At 34.3% G+C, this 24,374-nt stretch overlaps 3 protein-coding genes across 3 annotated transcripts; 1 reads left to right on the forward strand and 2 right to left on the reverse strand.

The window, feature by feature from the left end:
* Positions 1–2,317: 2,317 nt before the first annotated feature.
* On the forward strand, positions 2,318–3,899 carry LOC130804308 (uncharacterized). The gene is made up of 3 exons (XM_057668696.1): positions 2,318–2,542; positions 2,645–2,697; positions 3,450–3,899. Exons 1-3 carry the CDS (start codon positions 2,452–2,454, stop codon positions 3,570–3,572), a joined length of 267 nt encoding a protein of 88 aa, XP_057524679.1. The 5' UTR covers positions 2,318–2,451; the 3' UTR covers positions 3,573–3,899.
* A 2,583-nt stretch (positions 3,900–6,482) lies between these two features.
* LOC130804306 (N-terminal acetyltransferase A complex catalytic subunit NAA10) lies at positions 6,483–7,377 on the reverse strand. Its single transcript, XM_057668695.1, has one exon. The coding sequence runs from the start codon at positions 7,196–7,198 to the stop codon at positions 6,626–6,628; it is 573 nt and encodes a 190-aa protein (XP_057524678.1). The 5' UTR covers positions 7,199–7,377; the 3' UTR covers positions 6,483–6,625.
* An 832-nt stretch (positions 7,378–8,209) lies between these two features.
* Positions 8,210–11,311, reverse strand: LOC130804565 (protein RETICULATA-RELATED 4, chloroplastic-like). Its single transcript, XM_057669031.1, has 8 exons — positions 10,620–11,311; positions 9,781–9,849; positions 9,561–9,692; positions 9,420–9,473; positions 9,276–9,320; positions 9,048–9,187; positions 8,839–8,964; positions 8,210–8,578 (listed from the first exon to the last, which is right to left on the reverse strand). Exons 1-8 carry the CDS (start codon positions 11,142–11,144, stop codon positions 8,530–8,532), a joined length of 1,140 nt encoding a protein of 379 aa, XP_057525014.1. The 5' UTR covers positions 11,145–11,311; the 3' UTR covers positions 8,210–8,529.
* Between the last annotated feature and the right edge of the window lie 13,063 nt (positions 11,312–24,374).

Genomic DNA, 24,374 nt, shown 5'->3' on the forward strand with positions numbered 1-24,374 from the left:
CCCATTTTCCATTTATGGTACATGAGAGGATTCATATTCTCTTCTTCCACGCTTTTTGAAAGCATTGCAACAATCTAACCTGGGCATAGTAGTTGAGTAGTTCTTTAAGGAAGACAATGACGTGGGTGTGTATGCACGTCCTAATATTAGAACCTTTCAATGTGTCTTTTGTGCCTTTAGACCTAGCATAGAGGGCTTCAAGTTTTGTAAACCTCTAATCACCATTGACGGTACACACTTTTATGGTAAGTACCGTCATATCTCATTGACTGCGATTGCACAGGATGGTGATAAGGGTATCTTTCCACTTGCATTTGCCTTGGTTGAGAAGGAATGCATAGCTGCATGGTCTTAGTTTATGGCGTATATTCGTAAGCATGTAACACATAAGATGGGATTGTGTATTATCTCTGATGCGGGCATTTTAACGACCATGGAGGAGACGGAATGGCAACCAACATACTCTTATCATAGGTTATGCTTACATCATTTGCTTAGTAACTTTAACCGTGCTATGGGTAATGTTCAACTTAAGAAGTTGTTTGGTAAGACTGTTGAGCAAAGATAGCATGCTAAGGTTGTTGCGCTTGAGGGAAATTAGGGTTGCGAAACGAGAGGCTCTTTTTTGGATTGATCAAGTCATTGATATGTCTAAGTGGTCATTGTGTCATGATGGGGGTCATAGGTATGGTGTGACTAACACCAACTTAGTTGAGGTCTTCAACTTTGTAATGAAGGGTGTAAGGTTCTTGCCATTAACTACATTAGTTGAATTCATGGTAAGGGAAGGCCTAAGTCTAAGAGGATTGCTAACGAAATGGACGAAGAAAGAAGGAAACGTATCACTTGTCGGCGTTGTGGAGGCCTAAGGTCACAACACTACAACTTGCACATCCAGGTTATTATTATTATTATTATTATTATTATAGACATACACTTATATCGTTACTTACTATTCTTAATTGCAACAGTGCTACAAATGGATCTAGCAGCTCCAGGACCCCACGATCCTAGTGTCCTGCATATGCAGGACGATCATCGGAGCAGTGTATTATGGGAGGTGTAAGAGGTCCATCACAGCTAGAGAGGGTGCAGGAGGAGGATGAGGATTAGTAAATATTTTGTAATACATTGAACATTTCTGTATATAAAACATTTGTAGGATTTCGATATTTTGACGATTGAAAATAGTTTTGAATGTATGTATATATGTTTATTGTTTTTATCATATTTTGAATATGAATCGAAGTTGATAAGCCTCATTAGTACATATTTTCATCCATACTCTGACTTTTGGCGAACAATCATCCATACTCGGACTTGTTATGACTTGTGTTGATGACTTCATTGCAAATAGACGATGTCGATAATTCAACATAGTTTCGTTAATAATGATTATAAATACATCGTTTATTCATGAAATATAACCATTACAACTTAAGAACGCCTATTAAACTTTTTCAATATCCTCTCGGTTTCTTCACTCCTACGCGTCTTATCAATTGCTTCCCTTCTCAAGTTATGTATCTCGGTTCTAAGCTCATCATTCTCTTTGTCGAGCTTAATAATGTTTTTTTTTTCCATTTGGTTCCCTCCGAATCAACCCACCTAAAGTAGGTGCATTCCAAACCTTCATCTTTGAAAAGTGGACAAGCAATATATTGACGTCTAGGATCAAAATTGCTCCAATCGTGACCGTATTCAACTTCATGACCACAATGACAGTACTCTTCCATTGATGCTTTGACATATATAACTAAATTTACATAAAAACATTATTTTGAAATTAGTGAACAACTTAATATAAATATTATAAATGAACTTATCAAAATAAACATAATTTACAAGAACATACCTCAACTTAACTTCGAAAGCAATAGGATGGATAGAATAGAATTACCAAGGGTGATGTATTTATAGATCTTCACTCAGCGGCTATATTTTAAGACTACAACGACTATATTTCAAAGCTACAACGACTATTTTGAACAAAAACAACCAACAAAAGTAAAAAAAAAAAAAAAAAAGGTCAATGACTTGTTCGCTGTTAGTAACAACGAACAAAGTAAACATGGTCAAACAAGGTCAAAGCTTTGTTCGCAGTTACTAACAGTGAACAGAGTTTTGACCCTATTTGACTAGGCTTTAGCTTTGAAACTCTTTGCCTTTGTTCGCTATTAGTAATAGCGAACATATCCAAACTTTAGGTCTAGAAAAAAACTGTTTATCTTAAAAAATAGTTTCAAAACTTTATCATTATTTGAATTTTTTTTAATTTTTTGCTTATTCATTTTAAATTTTCATAATAAGAGCGAGTTTTGAGTTTATCGTTTCTCGGCCTAGCAACTAGCAAGTACTCGTATGCTCGTAGCAACTACTCCGCTACTGTTGCTTGCAAAACCCTAGAATTTTCGATTAGGGTTTCCCAATTCCCACATCAAATCATCGAAGATGACGCAGAAGGCAAATTTGTTTAAAGGGCAGCAAAAGAAGAAGAACATTCCTCCCAATCGCCATGGCAAAGCTTCTCAAACTCGCAAAGGTAACCTCTTCCTTGCCGATGATTATTGAACTACTTTCTTTTTTCCTTTTTTTCTTCAAAATCTTTTATTTCATTGCTAGTAATTTTTTTGTTGAATTGCAGGAAAGAGAGTAATTAAACCATCAAAAACATCCAAAGACATGGATGATAATCGGGTAAATTTCTAAACTTTACCATGCTTTTGTTTAGTTTTTTCTGAAGTTTTAATATTTTATGAATCATTTATTTATGGATAGTTTTATAGATTATTATTAGTGGAAAAGAACATGGTTTATGATTGATAAATAATTAAATACATATGTGTGTTGATATGAGTGTGCTTGTGGTAGTACTATAGAACTTGATCGTCTTCGTATTTCACTGTGATTCCCATCATTCTTTCATTGTTATATTGTTAAACAAAACTTCTATGTGCAACTATAGAGTACAAACTTTCACTAGCAGGAAACTTCCTTTAATTTGGAGTTGTATGCCTTTCTTTTGTATTGTGATTGTAAACTTGTTAACTATATTCAATTGAATTATATGAATTCTTTGCGCAAATACGAAGGATGCACTTATAGTCTTATACTAGAAGGAAACAGCGCTTCAATTTTCTTGATTATGCTGGAATTTTCTGCCCCATTTTTCTGTTGTATTGTTATTTGTGAATTTCTATAGTTTATTCTAATGGAGGGACTGCAGTCACATACTCATAACTATAATTGATTCATTTTAAAATGGGTGCTTTGCATCAAAGTGTGTTTGTTAACCGCAGAGTAGACGGACTCTTGAATTGCCATTAAAAGCGTTGGTGTTTTTTAGTATTTAGATATTTAAGTAATCTGTGTATTTTCCGGTCATTTACGCGCTTTTCTATTAGTTCACTTTACTGACAAGTTTTGTGTCCTCTCTTTTGCTTAAGCAGGAGGTAACTAAGTTCATAAACAACTGCAATGAAATAAAAGCAGCCACAGTGGCTTGCAAGGATGGCGGACATCTTAGCATTGTTAAGACGACTAAAGAACCGTCAAGCGCTGCACAGAAGTAGGTTAGCTAACCCTAATCATGATTATGATGCATGAAACTATATTCGCCAGTGTTGAAGATCTAAATTCTAGAAACAAATTTTAGGAGCAATACCAACTTATAGCGCTGGTTGCTATCTTTAGTAGATTCATTATCATTCCAGTTAATTATGAAGGTTCAAAGAACTTTTGTATTTTTCCTTTATACTACTTGGTCATTTTAAAGCATTTTGGCCCATTTGTCCTTATTAAATAGTAGAATTGATAATAAAAGATTAATGTAATTTTAATTGGAAAATTATGTGACAAATTCAATGGTTCATTTAAGTTTAGTAGTCACGTTTATTTCACGTTAATTATCTATTTGTTTTATAAAATTCATTCTTTGTCACAATACTATGGGTAATTGGGAATGATAATCCCCCTTTTAAATTATAACAAAATCTTATATTTGTTATCAGATCTAAAATATTAATACAAACACTAATCATCATTATACTAATAGCATTAATTTTGATTTGTCCCTATAAAATATTTGATATCTTGTCATTTTTTTGATAAAGCTTTGTTGATGTAAAGTGACAAAGGAGATACAACTTAATTGATACTTGCGATCCTAAATCTAATCCAAAAAAGAAAACAAAATAAAATGGCTCCTCAAAGAAGAGCAACAAAAACAACCACCATAAGAATGTGAGACAAAGCCATCATGAAAATGAAAGGCTAGAAGAAAAACACTGCTACTTTGTAACAAAACAATAGTAAAATTAAAAACAAAGGGATTAGGTGCTTGCCATCAATCATAAGGTTGATAATAGCCCATAGGCAACGAAAGCTAGGTTTTTGTTTTTTTATACACGAAGAAGAGAGGAAAAGAGAGGCAAGGGTTCCTGACATAGTACATTTATTTCATAAAATTTACGCTACAAATCATTCTCATAACCACTATTTAGTGTTGGTAATGAACATTGACCGTAGGCGCCAAATGAAGCTTCCCATATTGTCTTTTCATTTTTCCCAAAAAAAATCTAAAACACATCAAATGATGAAGCTTCCCATATTGTCTTTTCATTTTCCCCCTAAAAATCTAAAACACATCAAATGATATTCAGTTAATAATATTTAAAATAGAGTTCTTTGTAACCCACCCAAGGCACACCCTCAATATACTCTATAACTCTGCACACTTCCCATAGGTCTTAGAAGTTTCATTTGTGTAGTATAACACCCTAACTCCACTCAAAGCCAAAAATTATCATACAATCTTTGTTTGCGTATCTGTCAAAAACATACTTGAACGGACTTTGTATCCATGCAGTAGCCTTCATGTGGTCCTTTATGGTTCCATAAGAAATGAGTTCACCAATTAGCTATTCATGTTTCTCTTTTTGCCTCAAAAAAATCTGAAATGCGAATTATAGCCTCTAAACCGAGGTCCTTATCATCTAGGTAGATAAGAATCTAATGCTAAGATTATGGGCTTCATACACAAGTAGATGCACCTAATCATATGCACTCGACATTGCAACATTGACCGATAACATCCCCTGTACCAATTACCAAAAATAATCATTCTTGATGCTCAAGCATGACTTTAAAGATTTCAACAAGCCATTCATAGTCATGCAGTGCAAAAATCAGTACTACCTTATAAAGAACTCCTATTCATCAATAGCTAATTAGTAAAAGCACTTGGAAATGATAATTACTCAAAAAAATCATATATGATAGAGAACGAGAAACCCTTTTTGATTGCATAGTACAAGCATCCTTGTTGAAAAAGATAATATATCGATAGCTCTCTGTACCCCCTTTCCTCAATCCCTTAATCTCCATATAAAGATTAGTTCCAGGTATTTACAAGGTTAAGAAAATTACTTCCAAAACACAAACTACTAAAACATTGATCATCAATAGTGACTAACACTTGTAAAAGCCATTCATCGATACGAAACAACAAATGCATATATAATGATATCCTATTTATATCAATAGCCAATTCAGTCTAAGGCATCTCAAAAAAAAAAATTCTGCAACAAATCCAAATAAAAATAAAACAAGGTACTAAGAAAATATATAGGGTTGTATATAGACATCCTAGTTTAAAAAGACAACCTATGATAGCTCTTTATACACCTTCCTTTAATCCAACAATCCCAAAAAGAAGTGTCACTAGTACTTAGGAGTTAAAGAAAATATAGACTTCCAAATCACCTTCAACAAGAATGTCAAAATCTTTATCTCAACTATATAGGGTTGACTATGTAAATTAAAACAACATTAGAACGTTGCTAACAAATATTATACTTTATTCAGCCTAATCTTTAATACTATTTACTAGATAGTACTAAGAAAATCTACCAAAAATCATCCACGAGTAGAATAGTGTTTATCATTAAGCAAACCATTACACATCTTCTAAGTTGCAACACAGTCAACCGTCCAACCCAATGTGATAATTTGCTACCTAATTCACTGTAAAATGAATTGCAATTCACCTCAAATGGACAAAATTTGCTTGTTCCAATTTACAATGTGCAAGAGGATCACTAAATTAGGTAACACTAGTAAACTGTCATAACTAAGCCAAATTCCAGCAGAAATACTATAGCATCACAAAATAATAATTAATTCCTTGGCTAAAAATCGAACAAAAACTAGGCGCTAATTCTCTTGATTGCTTATACTATCACGAAACATAGATCACATCAATAACAAAGCATCTCCATCTCAAATCCTCAAAAAAGAATCATAACTAAAGAACCAAACGTTACCACTCATAATCACAAACAAGTCACAAACTCCCAACAGCAAACATTAGCAGCCAATAAAACAGCCCACAAATTTATTACTTTAGACGCATTAGCAAAATTTCCACAACAAAATTCACTTCTTAACATCTTATAGCAACAAAGCCGATTATAAAAACACAATGAGCATAAAACTAATCAAGTCTGTATAAAAAAATCCCATTACAACAAAAATATAGAAGCAATACGTAATTTGTCCATAGTAATCACTCCAATTAAAGTTACCAGATCAATTTTACCTCTCTAACTCACTCTCAAGTCTCAATTTACTTTCCACCTTGCCCACTTCCACTTGAGCAACATTCTCCACCATGATGATGATGATGTGAATGCCCATGGCCATGGCCATGGCCATGATGTCCATGACCATGTACAGGTTTCCCCTTCAACTGCTTCCTCATATCATACGCATCTTCACCATCAGCATAATACTTGGCTTCAATATCATGAATCTGATACCCTAAAGTTTCAGTATACAATCTAAAAGCAGCACGGTTACTCTTCCTAACATGAAGAGAAACATATTCAGCACCATGAACTTGTTCCATGGCAGCTTGAGCTGCCGACATTAATTTGGTCGCTAAACCTAATTTCCGATGAGTGCGAAGAACAGCGAGAGAAGTTATATGTCCATGGCACTCCGAGCTTTCTTCCTCCATTTTTGCCAAAACATAACCGACAATTTTTCCGTTGTAATCTTCCGCGACATAGAGAAGTTGCGGCCACGAAAGGATGTGGTAAAGGTAGTACTTCATCTGGTAATTTTCTGGTAAACAGAGAAGATTGCAGGCTTGCATCTGGAGAAGATCATCCACTGTTGCTTTTCTTATGCACACCATTTTCGGGAACTTGATTGGGGATTTTGATTTGAGAATTGAGTGAGAAGTCGGTTTCTAGGGTTAGGATTTGTGAATTGTGGAATAATTTTGGGGAAAATCTCACAAAGTGTGATGGTTTTATGTTCGCGTGAGCATTGTTTTTGTTCTTTGGGCTCAAGAATGTACATTTAATGTTCCTCATTTTGGCCTACTTTGGTATGGCTCGAGTTATGTTAATTTCAATTTTCAAACTTAATTCCTTTATTATTCTTCTAAATTCACTTTATTATTTGCATTAATGAGACAAATCAAAAGTAATAATATTATTTATTATTTTTTTTAAATGCTTAATACACTTGTATAATTTTGGGCAAAAATCTAATTCAATTATTAAAAAATTGAAAAAACAGAAGATAATATTTTAAATTGAGTTAACATAAGTTAATTTAGTTATATAGGTTGAGTCCAATAAAAGTTTATCGTCGAGATTTTCCTATACCTTTCAATCTAATTAGATTGATTGCGTTGATAATTCCATTATGTGCTAGTATCTATTTATGTTTCTTTTAGATACTCGTTAAAAAGTTAAGTCTAGATTATTTTTTCAGACAAAGTTTAAGCGCCAAGCGCCACAATTGCATGATAAAAATGGTTTTCAAATTTGAATAAAGTAAGACGGATATACTCTAACTAATCGAGTATTTATTCCTTTCTTTTCATAGAAATATCAATATAACAAATGAAGAAAAAATAGAACAGACCAAAATCAATTAGTGTTTACTAACTGCTCGAGCTAAAATCAAATTAAATATGACGTTCAAATTATCCTTCTCTACTCATTCGAATAAAACAAAATTTAAGTTGTTTGAGGAAACTATATCATGACCCCAATACTTTTACCGTTTTACTATATGGGCATATTACTATATGAGTCTGTACCAATACCAAGCTATGCTATAGATAACCCATCTTGGGACAAAGATAAAGGGAGGTGACCAAATTGATTGAGACAGAGTATGTATTCAAAACAAATATGGTTAACGTAAAATCTTCTTGATCAGTTGCAAAGATCAATATCATTACCAAGTTTCCCTCTCAAAAATAAATGAACATTGCATACGAACTACAGGACTATCCAATACACAGATACTACTATCATCCCTTGCATGATCTCCAACTTAAGAATAAGGTAAATCTACAATGCTGGAATTGGAATGGCCTATCTGCAGGACTATGATTTTGCATCCTACATTTTACGACTATTTGCCAACGAATTAGGTTGTAGTCGAAACAATAAGCAAAAAAATGCTGCGTTGGATCAGCACCAAAACGATCCATAGCTAATATGTATGTTAATCTCGAGCCCTTTGAACTCCGATGAGACGAGCAAAGTCCACCCACCTGTCCAGTGACCATATATTAGGAACAATTCATGCTCAAAGGGAATGTGGGATAACTGGACTTATTGTGAATGCCAGCATATTAACGGGGAAACACGAGGTGCACACACTTCATAAACCAAGATGATATCTAACATCCTAAAACCACATGGCACTGCGAAGAAAGGCTCCAATAACTTATAAAATGTGCACACCATCTTTAATTTTTCGAGGTGGGATAAACCATCCCAACGAAATGCTTGAACGATAAATGGATCTTACATCAATGAGCCCAAAAATGTGTTTCCAGTCCGAACTGCAAAGCAAAGCGCACTCAATACAAGCTTACGATCATGAAGGAATGGCTCCAAAATCCGTTGTTCAATCACTCCGGCTATCAGTTGGTACCTATAATGAATAAGTGTGTTAGTGTATTCGTGATTCGAGAAGTGAGTTCTTGTAGTAAAGTCCTTTGCAGTATATATACATACCTAAGATTAGCAGAAACTGATAAATAAACACCATAGGCAATGCTAGTTGCTAGCATTGGAATATCTTCTGCTTCTCTCGAGAATGACTTGTCGACAGCCTTTCGTACGTTGATTAACAGATTTGTAATCCCGGTACCAATCTGAAACACAAAATTTGGAGTTTTACTTATCGATCAGACGACATTATCAAATCAACCATTTGCTAGCTTATAAGGGACTGAGACTGACCACAGATGAACTGGTTCCGACAGCAAAAAGCTTTGCACCATTACGCTGCAGAACAACAAACAAGAGAACGAACATACGATTAGTTCTCAATTTCTCCTGCAAATCGATGTAACAGAAACACGCGTAAATAGACTAACAGCGTACCAATAAAGCACCGATTCTTTGTAGAGATGAATATTTAGTTCCTGCAACAGCAATCTGCAGAATAATTCGGAATCTCAGTGCAGTGTTCTAACTGATAAATGCTATAAGTTCTGCAGGCATATAATGTATGGTTAAAGGAACCTGAAACGCATTGTCTGGACAGCCGTAGAAAAACCTGGCGACAGGTCCTACAGTGACTGCCAGAGGAGGTCGCAATGAAATCGTGGGTGCAGGAAGCCAGACAAGCAAGAAATCTGCAACCAGAGCCATTATCTAACAGCAAAGAAGCAATTTTGGTACATGGGTTAAATACTTATCAAGAAATTAACAATAGCAGGATATCAAGTAATTAGTTACTTACGACATCAGCTGTTACAAAGTCAAGTTCTTTTTTGAAGTTTTCCTTTCGTTTCTGCAACTCTGCAGCCGTCTGGAGATCAATCAGAAGAAATATGTCGATGTCATGTTATCGTATATACATAATGCAATGTATGATTATAAGTGATCACTTGAATAAACTAAATGTACATAGATCAGCCCAATAGAAATAGTCTCACCATGAGACCGTCTCAAGCCCTTGAACTCAATTGTATTAGAGTTGTAACATCAGAAAACCCTAATGTGCATATGCCAATAAAAAAACCCATGAGAAAATTATGAAGCACTTCCACCAAGCAAAATATTTAAGATTTATGACCTAATTATTCAATTGATTCAAAATGTAAATCTCTATCCTACATGCAAAACTAAATATTGTTTGTTCAATAAGTTGATCATTCTACATTGTCAACACAATATACTACTATGAATGAACTATCACCCCATGGGCCCACTCGTATGGACGCCCACAGGGCACTTGTGGACTCGGGCCTACAAACCCATGGCTAATGAACATTAACTTGCATACACATGTTCACTTTTTTCTAAAACCATATAATATCAACATAATATCTAAGTCCATAATCCACTATTTAAGTAATATAGATCTTCCATGTATTTGGAGTATAAACTAATATTTGAGGTACTTAATTTAAGGGCCTACACCCCATAACCGATTAATTATCCTACGAGTCCATAATTTCCGATTGAAACTTTAACTAATTTAACTAACTTTTACATATGTTAAACTAATTTAACTGTTTAACCAATTAACTAACATGACTAATTATATCTAACAGCATAAATATTAACAATGCCAACCTTAGTGAAAATTCCAATACCACATTCAATTCCAACTTTAGTCAAGAAAAGATCATCAGCAAGCAATCTCTCTTTAAACCCACCAAACTGAAGCAACCACCGGAACACCGGAGACTTCTCAAGCTCAAAGAAACGTCCAAGAATCGAGCCCGGAGTCCGACCAGCATCAACAGCAGAAGCTAAATCTTTAGGCAAACTATCTAAAGATCTTCCAACTTCAGCCATTACTAAAAATGCTTCTTCTCTGTTTTTCCCCTCTGCACCATCATCTCCACCGCCGCCGCCTCCGCCACCACCACCATCATTTCCCCCACCATGAATTCCTCCTCCATTTCCACCACTAGAGAATATTTGGGTTGATGAAAGATTGTGTTTTTTGAGGTGGGTTAGTGTGAATTTTGGAGGGGAGTAAGTTAGTGAGAATTGGTTAATGGGTTTAAAATTATGTGGGTTTTGAAGAAATGGATGAGTAGATAGAAAAGGGAAAGAATTAGAAGGAAGAAGTGAAAGAGAAAGAAAGGCCATTTTTGGAATGTTTTATTGAATGAGCATAGAAGTGACAGAGAAAGAAAATGTGTTAGTGTATGAGTGATAGAAAAAACAGGGGAAGGAGAAGGAGTGGTGTGGATGAAGTTGAGTGAGGAAAAGGTTGGGGGGAAAAGGCCATCATGTTAGCATGGCATGTCATTAATAGCCACATTCAAACAAGTTGTTTTTAAGCTGAGCTTCCACTAGACCATTTGTCTTGTTTTAGGTTTCATTCTAAAGAAATCTTTGTACCATTCTTGTTTATTCTGGTCATTGAGTCAAGGATCGGATTAAAATTAAATTTTGTGTTTATATTGGTTTTTATATAATTTTAAAATACATTTTAAAATCGAGTTAAGTCGAGTTCGATTAAAAGATCGGGTAATATCTAATCGTCCGATCTATTTAGAACACCCCTAATTCTTCTTATACAAGACTTTTCTCAAATGTTATCTATCTCTATAATTTTGCTATAGTAGTAATAAAATGATGTAGTTACGCTTTTTCCTCCTAATTTGGTCTTATATGTCGATCAACTTTCTTATTTTTAACAAGTCAATTATACCAAAATATAATTTTATTTCACTTAATTTCTATACATGATAAGTTATTAGGGTTTAACTAATATTTTTAACTTTTCTTTGGTATTCAATATTCACATGTTTTAGTCTACAAGAATTCATACCATTTCATTATCATAAAGATTAGCTCAATTCAATTTTAATATGTTTATTACTTATCATCAAACATAAAAATTAAGAGAATCGTTAAAAAAATCATTATAGTCAATGTCACACCTAAAATTTTAATCATATTAGGTCATATATTATAATAGTAGTTTTTATATATGTTAATTGTTGAGATTCACCGTTGATTAATCTTAAATGTTGTGTTGTATAATTAGTACAATAATAATGTGTACGACTAGTTATTTACTTTTAATGAGTCTCTTTAATTAATTTTTTTCGGTTCTTATGAATTTCAACAATTTTTGATAAAGTTATGCCCAAGGCACCACATGTCCCTTTATAAATTTACTTTTGATTATACCAATTAAAACGCTCATCATGAGACTATTCTAAATTAAACTAATAGTCTAACTAAATTATTAAAGAATCTACTTTCAAACTGAAAATACAAACTATAGTTGTTAATATTTATTACATCATTTTGAATGTTAAAATTAAAATTTTAAATATTAAACATCTACATTATTGTGAAAAAATATTCACTTTAAATTTATCTAGCGTGAAATAATATCATACAAGAGTTGCTTATTAAAAGGAAAATTTGAATAAAATAAGATTATTTAACAACTTTATTCCAAAAATAAGCTTCGTGAAAATTTTATTTCCAAAATAAGCGTCCATACATCCAAACCTAGGCTTGGTGTAATGGCGCTCTTAATAACAGCGAAATAAAGAAAAAAAAATTGAGTCAAGCCTCAAGTCGCAGTTAGTAACAACGACTTAAGGAGTTGACCAGTCAAACCTTAATGTCGCTGTTACTAAAAGCGACTTAAGGCTTGACTCAATTTTTTTTTTTGACTTTCTTGTACGAATTAAACTAGCCATTGTTAATTTGAAAAATAGCCGTTACGAAGTTGAAAATAGCCGTTGTAATTATATTCTATAAATAACTCCATTATTTCCCTACTTCATTGTATCCAATCTACATCATTCTTGTTCTGGTGAATCAATTTTTAAAGGTAACATAAGGTATTATGTTAGTCTTATTCTCAATTTATAAATGTTAATATTATTTTTGAATATTTACTTACGTTACTATATTATATGTGTTCTGTAGATGTCAAAGGAGCATTCTATTGAAGAGTTTTGTGATTGTGGTTATGAAGTTGAGATTAATACAGATTGGAGCGACTTTGATCCTGGGCGTAATTTTGTTGCTTGTCCTTTCTACTTGGTTGAAGGATTAGGATGCACATACTTTAGATGGATTGATCCGGAGGGTACCAAATGGCAGAGACACCTAATAATACGGCTTGAAAAATAATCACAAGAGCTTAAAGATGAGGTTTTTAATCTCAAGAGACAAATAGATGATAAGGCACATAGGAAAGAAGAGACTGAAAGGATTATGAGAAAGTTTAAGAAGCAATCTTAGTTAGCGTCGGTGGTTTAACTTAACGAATGAACTATGTAATTTGATATGTATTCGTTGAACATGAATGAAATTTTGTTGAATTTTCGAGAGCATTTTCCATATTTGAATATGATCGTCTTTTTATTTTTGATTTATTTCATACTGCATTCTTGGCGGAATGATTCATCGCCGAAAAGTCTGAGTACTTAACATCATTTCATTCATAATAAACGTGTGATAATACGATAAAAATATATACATCTACATATATATAACAAATTATACACAAAATTCCAAATGTAACAAATACTGAATATGTACAAATGTTCAATATATATAAAATGTCACTAATGTTCAATATATACAAACAGTATTCTAATGCTAATCCTCCTCCTGTACCCTGTCTAACTATGACGGTTTATGACGCCTCCTACGATAGTAAGAGGCCGTCGCATGACGCTCGGGTAGGGGAGGTGATTGATACTGTGATGATGTAGCACCCTATGAGGACCCGACACTGCTGTCGGGGCACGTTAAGTCAACCTCCTCAAGATGAATGTCGGCATGATGAGGACATGACCCGTACTCGTACATAGTGGTGTCGGGCACGATCACTTCTGGAATGAAGTGCTGAAACTGCGTCCCTAGGAGTATGCCTTGGGCAATCTCTCGTACAGGCTCCTCTTGGGTGGAGCTGATGATAGATACTGATGGACCTCTTGAGTTTTGATGATGACTACACTTTAGCAAATATGTGTTTAGAGATTGTGTGCAGGTCGATATCCGGTCGTGATAATGATCGTTGATAGTACATATGCCTTAGCTTATGGAAACGTACATGTCAAAAGGTTTCAATTGATGTTAGGAAAAGCATATCGCTTGGGATGTAAAATGGAGACAGCAGATCTACTGTTCCTAAGTTCGATGTTCTAGCTAAACTGAAGTCTGGAGACAGCACACTGTTCCTGAGCTGAAGGTTGACTACGTTGACTAAAAATTCTGTTTATCATATTTTAATTATTATTTTTTTTAGTTGATGTATTTTAAATTAAATTGTTGCAGTAATAATTTATTAAAGTTAATTGGCAAATCGTTTTTGTTAAAGAAAATGAATTCACGTTTTATTTGTTAAGATCCTTTATTTTAGGATCTATTTTTAGTAAATCCTGGATTTGTTAAAAATAGAATTAACTAACTTTGAATTAGTCTTAGCAAATCTTTCTAACCGGTTTTTATTCCTAAAAAATAGCAAGCAATCATTCCCACTAAGATTAACCGTTTTCTAAGTATAGCATAAAGTTCCAGCCATTAATTTGGGGAACAGGAATTACTACTGAAGAAACTGCTACTTTAGGGAACAGCGGTTATTAAGGGAACAGCGGTTATTGTTTTTGTACACGTGTGATTTGACTTAATCAAATCTTATGGAAATAACCGTGTGTTTGCTTAATCCACATTACTCCCATGATCTCTTGATAGTGGGATGATGGATTGGATTATTCCATTTTCTTAGGAATATTATTTTCTATAAATTGCAAGTTAATTCCGGTTTTTAAAAAAATGAGAAGTAATCCAACGTTTTGTGCTTAAGTGTTTTCATACGTTTTTGTTGGATTTTACAAGAAATATTTTGTTCTTAAAATTGCCAATTAATTTATAATATTTTCTTGATGCAACTCTTTGATTTATTTTAGAGAATTTCTATCCTTTTTGTAAGGGATTTTGAGAGTTTATGTAATTAGACTCGGGTGAGTCTAAGGGGGAAGTTAGATAGCTTTTAGTAAAGCTAGAGAGGATTAGCTTATTGTAAAGCTAAGTTTGTTGCTTTGAGTAAAGCAATTAGAGAGTGAAGAGTTGGCCTAGTTGTTTCGCTTCGAGTGAAGTAAGGTGTTTATTGTAATTGTAACTAATTGCCTTAAACATAGTGAAGTTGTTAGAAATCCCAAGTGGTCGTGGTTTTTCCTTTTGTTTAGGCCCAAAAGGTTTCCACGTAAAATCGTGTGTCTCTCTTATTATTTTGCTCTTAGTTTAAGCTTTATTTATTTTGAATAATTCCGCAAAAACAGGGCACAATCGCTTAAACTTGCAACAACAACAATTCACCCCCCCTCTTGTTGCTGTTCCCGTTCCTAATTGAATCAACAATTGGTATCAGAGCCCTGTTCCCAGAAGATCAGGAAACCCTGAGGGCAGATTCTGGTGTTCCCGAAAAATGTCAATTATGAACGAGCGAATGGAAGAAGGGTATTCAACTCAAAGACCGCCAATGTTCGATGGAAAATTCTATACATACTGGAAGAATAGGATGGAGATCTTCATCAAAGCAGAAAATTATCAAGTTTGGAGAGTCATAGAAATCGGAGATTTTGAGGTAACCACTACTAACTCCAACAATGAAATTGTTCCCAAACCTATAACCGAATATGAAAAAGAAGATTTTCAGAAAATGGAATTAAATGCTCTTGCTATAAAATTACTTCATTGTGGTCTTGGACCAAACGAGCATAATAGAATTATGGGGTGCAAATCCGCCAAGCAAATTTGGGACCTACTTGCTGTTACCCATGAGGGAACAAGTGAAGTAAAACGGTCCAAAATTGATTTGTTAATGTCTAAATACGAGAGATTTGTTATGGAGCCAAGAGAAAGTATCCAAGAGATGTTCACTAGGTTCACCAACATAACAAACGAGCTTGTCTCTCTTGGAAGAATAATTCCCACTGATGAACAAGTAAGGAAGATCCTAAGGAGCCTTCCTCAAGATGAGCGCTGGAGGGCCAAGGTTACTGCTATACAAGAGTCCAAAGATTTTACTAAGTTCAATCTAGAGGAGCTGGCTGGTTCCCTAATGACGCATGAATTGCATTTGGGAACAGCAGACAGTTCCAGGAACAAGGGACTGGCTTTGGCAGCGGGGGAACAGGACGAATCAGAATGTGATGAGGAAGAGGCTGCTTTATTGGTACGAAAATTCAAGAAGTTCTTCAGGAACAGCAGGTATGCAAATCAAAGAAACAACAAAGAAAGAAGAACAAAAAATCTTGAATGCCACAAATGTGGAAGTACCGAACACTTCATCAAGGATTGCCCAACATGGAAGAATGAAAAGGGCAAGGGAAAGACAAGAGATTCAAGAAGACCGTTGAACAAAGAAAATTTTAACAAGACTGACTTTCGTAAGGCCATGATTGCTGCATGGGGAGAAACTGAAAGTGAGAATGAAACTATTGTTCCCGAAGAAGAGGAGACAGCTAACCTATGTCTCATGGCTACGCATAAAGGCAAGGAGAAGCAGGTAAATATTTCTAATTCATTTTCTGACCGTTCATTCAATCTAAGTAAAAATGAATTAAAAGAGTTGTTAAAAGAGGCACAAGTTAAACTTGAAAATTGCAATGATAAGTGTCTCAAGTTAGAAAAGGAACTTAAGGTAAGCAAAGACCATGTCTCATACATAAACACCTTTAGACATGATGTCCAAAACAGATTTTTCGGTTTGTTGGACCAAAATATAATCCTAAAGGAAAATATGGAGAGACTTAAGAAGGAAAATGTTATTCTTAACATTGAGCTATCGCAATACAAATTATTAGGCTTAAATGAGGAATTGATAGATGCATCTACTAAAGATTTATGCAATGATTTTCAATATTTAAAAATGAATTTGGAATCCAATCATAACAACAATAATAATCTTGAATTAAATTTAAGAGAAAAAGGGAAAATCAAAATAACTCCCAAATGGATTCTAGATGCTAAAAGTAAGAAATCACAAGGCCTAAAATATTTTAAGAATAACAAAAGTAAGAAAGCTTACGTTGATCTTCCTAGAGACAGGTACTGTACCTTCTGTGGTAAAGCTGGCCATCTGAAGGAACAGTGCACCAAAAGGGAACAGTATACTGTCTCTAACAGAAACTATGTCGATAACATTCAAATTGATAAATATGATTCATGTAAGATCGACAAGGAACCCAAGAAAGTCTGGGTTCCTATAAATAACAATTAATTATCTTACAGGTCCAAGTGAGGGGGAACAGCTCATGGTATCTCGACAGTGGGTGTTCCAAGCATATGACGGGTGACAAATCTAAATTTCTCTCACTTGAAGCCTATGATGGGGGAACAGTAACCTTCGGTGACAATATGAAGGGTGAGATAATCGCCAAAGGAAAGGTTGGAAGGTCATGTTCCCACGCCATTGATAATGTATTTTTAGTCGAGAATTTGAAACACAACTTACTCAGCATTTCTCAATTTTGTGATAAGGGTAACTCTGTAAACTTTACTTCTGAAAAGTGCATTATTTTTAGGAACGACACAGGAGACATCATTCTTGAGGGAATCAGAAAAGGGAACACTTATGTAGTGGACCTGGACACTGTTCCCAGAAACAGTCTAACGTGTCTAAGTGTTAAAGAAGACGACCCACTTCTTTGGCATAAGCGTCTAGGTCATGCTAGTTATTCATTGATTAATAAATTAAGATCTAAAGACCTAGTTAGAGGACTACCATCTATAAAATTCCTTAAGGATGAAATATGTGATCCTTGTGCCAAAGGAAAACAAGTAAGGTCATCTTTTAAACCAAAGAATGTTGTGACCACCTCAAAAACGCTTGAATTATTACACATGGATTTGTGTGGACCTATGAGAATACAAAGCCGTAGTGGCAAGAGATATGTGTTTGTTATTGTTGATGATTATAGTAGATTTACATGGACTTTATTTTTAGTTAGTAAAGATGAAGCCTTTAATGAGTTTGTCTCTTTCGCTAACAAAATACAAAAATCTACCAATAATCAAATTGTTCACATAAGGTCAGATCATGGTAAAGAATTTGAAAATTCAAGCTTTATGAGTTATTGCAATGAACATGGAATAAGTCACAATTTTTCCGCCCCTAGAACACCACAACAAAATGGTGTTGTAGAAAGGAAAAATAGAACTTTAGAAGAAATGGCTAGAACTATGTTAATTGCTAGTGGCTTACCTAGAAATTTTTGGGCCGAGGCTGTTAATACTGCATGTTATATTTTAAATAGAGTATTGATAAGACCAATCACTTCTAAGACACCCTATGAACTGTTTAAAGGTGTTAAACCAAATATTGCCTATTTTCGTGTGTTTGGATGCAAATGTTTTGTACATGTTAATGGAAAACGGAATATAGGTAAATTTGATGAAAGAAGTGATGAAACAGTATTTCTTGGCTACTCATCTCAAAGTAAGGCATATAGAGTCTATAACAAAAGAACAATGAGTGTGGAAGAATCCGTTCACATAATTTTCGATGAAACTAACTTTTTGTCAAGTGAACAGGATACAAATAATTTTAAGATAGGTCTTGCAAATCTAGAAGAAGATGATGAAGAATTGAAAGTGCATGATCAAGAAACAGCTGGTGAACAGCCGGTTCCAGCAGAAGCAGAAAGTACTGAACAAGTTCAGGAACTGCCAGAACATCAGGAACAGCAAACTGTTCCCAATCCAGCTGTTCCCACAGATGAGCAGAACAATCTAGTAGCTGAACAGAATGTTAATCAAGCTGATGAACCAGAACATGCTACTGTTCCCACAAGAGATTTTATGCCAAAACCTTGGAGATATCAAAAATACCATCCTCTTGATTTGATTGTAAGTGACTTGAATAAAGGAACACAAACTCGATCTCAATTGAGAAATTTTTGTGCACATTTTGCGTTCCTATCATCACTTGAACCCAAAAATCACGAAGAAGCTCTAAAGGATTCCGAATGGGTTGTAGCCATGCAAGATGAATTGAACGAATTTGAAAGGAACAAAGTATGGCATTTAGAACCCAAACCGAAACACAAGAAGGTAATTGGTTTGAAATGGGTATTTCGGAACAAACTAGATGAGCATGGAATAATTGTAAGAAACAAAGCAAGGCTCGTGGTCAAAGGGTACAATCAACAAGAAGGTATTGATTATACTGAGACATTTGCTCCAGTAGCAAGGTTAGAAGCTATTAGAATTTTAATTTCTTTTGCTGCATTTATGAACTTCAAATTATATCAAATGGATGTGAAATGTGCTTTCTTGAATGGTTTTCTTGATGAAGAAGTTTTTGTTGAACAACCGCCTGGCTTTGAGAATACCTCGTGTCTTGATCATGTCTATAAGCTTTATAAAGCTCTTTATGGGTTGAAACAAGCTCCAAGGCAATGGTATGAAAGACTATCAAAGTTTTTGATTCAAAATGACTTTATTAGAGGTAAAATTGATAAAACCTTATTCTTTAAGAATAAAGGTTCCAATATATTAGTTGTTCAAATATATGTTGATGATATTATTTTTGGTGCCACAAATGAATTGCTATGTAAAGAATTTGCTAACCTTATGAGCACTGAATTTGAAATGAGCATGATGGGAGAATTAAATTTCTTTCTTGGTTTGCAAATTAAACAAACTGCTAATGGTATCTTTATTCATCAACAAAAATATATAAAAGAACTTCTTAAGAAATATGGCTTGAATAACGCTAAAACCAACCATACACCCATGGCTACTAATGTAAGATTAGATGAAGATACAAATGGAACAAATATTGACCAAACTATGTATAGAGGCATGATTGGATCTTTATTATATCTAACTGCTAGTAGACCCGATATTTCATTTAGTGTTGGTTTATGTGCGAGATTTCAATCTAACCCTAAAGAATCACATCTAACTGCAGTGAAACGTATTTTGAGATATCTAAAGGGAACAGATGATTTATCATTATTTTATCCTAAAAGTGATGTCTTTGATTTGAAAGGCTTTAGTGATGCAGATTATGCAGGAGATCTTGTTAATAGAAAAAGCACGTCAGGTATGGTACAATTTCTTGGCTCATGTTTAGTTTCGTGGAGCTCCAAGAAACAAAACACTGTTGCATTATCAACTGCTGAAGCTGAGTACGTAGCAGCAGCAGCTTGCTGTTCCCAAATGATATGGATAAAGCAGCAGCTAAGAGACTTTGGTATTAAGTATGCATGTGTTCCTATTTATTGCGATAATACCAGTGCCATATGCATATCCAAAGATCCAGTGCATCACTCACGAGTAAAGCACATCCATATTAGGCATCATTTTCTTAAGGATAATGTTGAAAATAAAAATATTATTGTTAAGCATGTAAACACTAACGAGCAAATAGCAGATATCATGACCAAACCGCTTCCAAGGGAACAGCATGAGAAAATGAGATTGGAACTTGGCATGATCAAGCTGCATTAAAGGAAGTGTCATATATGATTCTTAGAGACAAAATAAAAATTGAAAATGATCAATCAACCACAATAAACTTGATTGAAAGATCAATTATCGAAAGGATCAGGTACGCATTTTTTTTAAGGGAATATACTTTGAATGTTCTTATGATTGCATGATTATTTTGATCAAACGGTAGTAGCATAATATTATCATTTTCTTATTATAAATATATAATAAAAATAAAAAAAAAATAAAAAAAAAATATTAAAAAAAAATAATAATAAAAAATAAAAAAAAAAAATTAAAATTATATATAAATTTTTTTTCCAGCAATTTTTTTTGGAAGTAGGAGTTGGATCATCAAATTCATCTGTCTCCATTTCGTGTCTCTGTATCAAAATGCATAACTAAGGAAAATGGAACATTTAGTAACCGTCACCTCTCACAAATAAACCCACTCCCTCACGTTCCATCCTTCACTTCATAATCATTACCCTTTCCCTTTCACTCAACCCTAAACCGTCATTCTCTCCATTTCTCTTGCTCTTCTCTTTCAAAACTTCCATGAAAATCAAAAACCAGAACTCTAAAATGAAGCAACCTGTACCTCTTCAAGTCATCTACCCACCTTCTCACACTCCTAAGTCTGAGTCTTCATCAAAAGAACAGGAGGGAACCCCCATCTCCCCGAAAATACATGCAAGCAGTAAGAGATCAAGAGGATCCAAGAAACCTCCAACCCGTTCTGTAAAGAAAATGAAGGTAACCCACTACTTAAACGCTGAGGAACTTTCCAAAGAAATGTCAGTTGGCTTTGGCCTTGACAAAGAATGGTATGAGACTACAAACTTTCCTCAATTTCACAAAATTCTACAAACTCAACATTGGGAATCACTCATGTGCGATTACTGCTGCAATCCCATTTACCCAGAAATTATGCGTGAGTTCATCTCTAACTTTTCTATTAATGATGGAGTCTGTTCAAGTTCAATTAAAGAAATTAAAATTGAGTTTGATAGTATGACGTTAGGACAGTGGCTAGGAGTACCAGCCACTGGTTTTGATGTTTATTATGTTGGGTCAAAAATTGCGTTTTCTGGGATTGATGAGAAGGATGTTTGGAGATGTTTAGGTGTTAGGCAAAAGAGAGGTAAAGTGAGTCACAATGTTTTGTCCCCCTTACACAAGTTACTTTACAATATTGCTCGAAGGTTTATTTTACCACGAAATTCAAAACGCAGTGAGGTAAGTCTTCGAGATGCCACTTTGATTTACTGTATGGTGAACAATATAAAGATTAACTTTCCTTCCTTGATGATTTCGCATTTAAATGATTGTATAGCCAAAAGATGTATGGTAGGCTATGGTGGTTTGTTGTCCTGGATTTTCTCAAAATTTGGTGTTCCACTTGGAGAATACAGTTTTCCTATGGGTCCCAGTAACATGATAGGTGCAAAATGTTTGAATAACTTGCGCCTTAAATTAAATGAGGAAGGGATCCTTGAAAATACTGTGGAACAGATTGAAATTGATTTTGATGATGAGGAACAGGAGGAAGAGGGGAAGGAAAAGGAGGAACAGGAAGTAGAAGAAGAAGTGGAGAAGGAGGAACAGGAAAAAGAAGTTGAAAAGGAGGAACAGGAGAAAGAAGGAGCTGGAGTTAAGGAACAGGAGGTTGTTCCTTCTGATAAGGAGGAAGAAGACAAGGGGATGGGACCTGAAGTTACTCTTGATGATGACTCTAGGGCTGAACCCAATAGTTTTCCCTCACCAAAGCCAACCACTCCAACACCACCATCACCAACACCAAGATCACCACCACCATCATTTCACAGACAACGCTTTGATCAGGCAACCGTTCCTACTGCCCCCTTATACTCCATTCTCCTTAAGCTTGATGATTTGCAGGATCGCTTCTTCAAATTTCAAGATGAGATTCGTGTTTCCCTAGCCTCATTAGCTGACCAGATGACTCAAATGGAGGCTCGTCTTGGTGCTAAATTGGATACAGTGGAGGTGGAAACAGAATATATTGATGAAGATGCCCCTGCTTCCTAGTTCTCTTTTAATATCTTTTGTGTTTCCTTGTTACTATCTCTGTCACCAAACAATTTCTTTGTCTTTTGGTACCAGCTGGGGTACACCTCTTAAACATTGTTAACTTTGTTAAACCTTTTTACATATGCTACTAACTGTTAGGTTTGATTAGTCATTGCTTATCATGCTTACATTCATTGTTATTGCTTTTTAATTTGTGCATCCTTATTCTCTCTTTGACTATAACTATATGTTTAGTGCTGTGGTTTGATTGCTTATCTTCTTTTTGAATGATGTCAAAAGGGGGAATATTTGGCACAAACTTAAATAATTCTTGAGCATGTTTGAGATCTAGTTAAATCTATTATGTTGGACTTATGGATTAAGGTGCTGGTTTGTTTCTGATGTTTGTGTTACTAGTTGTTTGTTTATGCTAATTTCTTTTAAATCAACATTTTTTTTTCTCATTGTTTGATTTTATGATGAAATAATATAAAGTTGTTGTTTTGATTATTTCTAGAGTAACTGGAATCATGATATTTAGTTAAGAAGAGTTGTTTTGATCTCTAACATACTCTTCAACATTGGTTTACTCTATTTTGTTTTTAAGTTTGTTTGAAAAGTTTGTCATCATCAAAAAGGGGGAATTTGTTGGACCTCTTGAGTTTTGATGATGACTACACTTTAGCAAATATGTGTTTAGAGATTTTGTGCAGGTCGATATCCGGTCGTGATAATGATCGTTGATAGTACCTATGCCTTAGCTTATGGAAACGTACATGTCAAAAGGTTTCAATTGATGTTAGGAAAAGCATATCGCTTGGGATGTAAAATGGAGACAGCAGATCTACTGTTCCTAAGTTCGATGTTCTAGCTAAACTGAAGTCTGGAGACAGCACACTGTTCCTGAGCTGAAGGTTGACTACGTTGACTAAAAATTCTGTTTATCATATTTTAATTATTATTTTTTTTAGTTGATGTATTTTAAATTAAATTGTTGCAGTAATAATTTATTAAAGTTAATTGGCAAATCGTTTTTGTTAAAGAAAATGAATTCACGTTTTATTTGTTAAGATCCTTTATTTTAGGATCTATTTTTAGTAAATCCTGGATTTGTTAAAAATAGAATTAACTAACTTTGAATTAGTCTTAGCAAATCTTTCTAACCGGTTTTTATTCCTAAAAAATAGCAAGCAATCATTCCCACTAAGATTAACCGTTTTCTAAGTATAGCATAAAGTTCCAGCCATTAATTTGGGGAACAGGAATTACTACTGAAGAAACTGCTACTTTAGGGAACAGCGGTTATTAAGGGAACAGCGGTTATTGTTTTTGTACACGTGTGATTTGACTTAATCAAATCTTATGGAAATAACCGTGTGTTTGCTTAATCCACATTACTCCCATGATCTCTTGATAGTGGGATGATGGATTGGATTATTCCATTTTCTTAGGAATATTATTTTCTATAAATTGCAAGTTAATTCCGGTTTTTAAAAAAATGAGAAGTAATCCAACGTTTTGTGCTTAAGTGTTTTCATACGTTTTTGTTGGATTTTACAAGAAATATTTTGTTCTTAAAATTGCCAATTAATTTATAATATTTTCTTGATGCAACTCTTTGATTTATTTTAGAGAATTTCTATCCTTTTTGTAAGGGATTTTGAGAGTTTATGTAATTAGACTCGGGTGAGTCTAAGGGGGAAGTTAGATAGCTTTTAGTAAAGCTAGAGAGGATTAGCTTATTGTAAAGCTAAGTTTGTTGCTTTGAGTAAAGCAATTAGAGAGTGAAGAGTTGGCCTAGTTGTTTCGCTTCGAGTGAAGTAAGGTGTTTATTGTAATTGTAACTAATTGCCTTAAACATAG

Source organism: Amaranthus tricolor, chromosome 17, assembly GCF_026212465.1.
Source record: "Amaranthus tricolor cultivar Red isolate AtriRed21 chromosome 17, ASM2621246v1, whole genome shotgun sequence".
NCBI classification, from domain to species: Eukaryota; Viridiplantae; Streptophyta; class Magnoliopsida; order Caryophyllales; family Amaranthaceae; genus Amaranthus; species Amaranthus tricolor.

Bases quoted from the DNA above. Each gene is read 5' to 3' on its own strand.
- LOC130804308 (XM_057668696.1), top strand. From the start codon at position 2,452: ATGACGCAGAAGGCAAATTTGTTTAAAGGGCAGCAAAAGAAGAAGAAC. The intron at 2,543-2,644 runs GTAACCTCTTCC...GTTGAATTGCAG, and splicing joins AGCTTCTCAAACTCGCAAAG to GAAAGAGAGTAATTAAACCA. The intron at 2,698-3,449 runs GTAAATTTCTAA...TTGCTTAAGCAG, and splicing joins AAGACATGGATGATAATCGG to GAGGTAACTAAGTTCATAAA.
- LOC130804565 (XM_057669031.1), bottom strand. From the start codon at position 11,144: ATGGCCTTTCTTTCTCTTTCACTTCTTCCTTCTAATTCTTTCCCTTTT. The intron at 9,188-9,275 runs GTCAGTCTCAGT...TTTGTGTTTCAG, and splicing joins TCGGAACCAGTTCATCTGTG to ATTGGTACCGGGATTACAAA. The intron at 8,965-9,047 runs GTATGTATATAT...TATTCATTATAG, and splicing joins TCAGTTTCTGCTAATCTTAG to GTACCAACTGATAGCCGGAG.
- LOC130804306 (XM_057668695.1), bottom strand. From the start codon at position 7,198: ATGGTGTGCATAAGAAAAGCAACAGTGGATGATCTTCTCCAGATGCAA.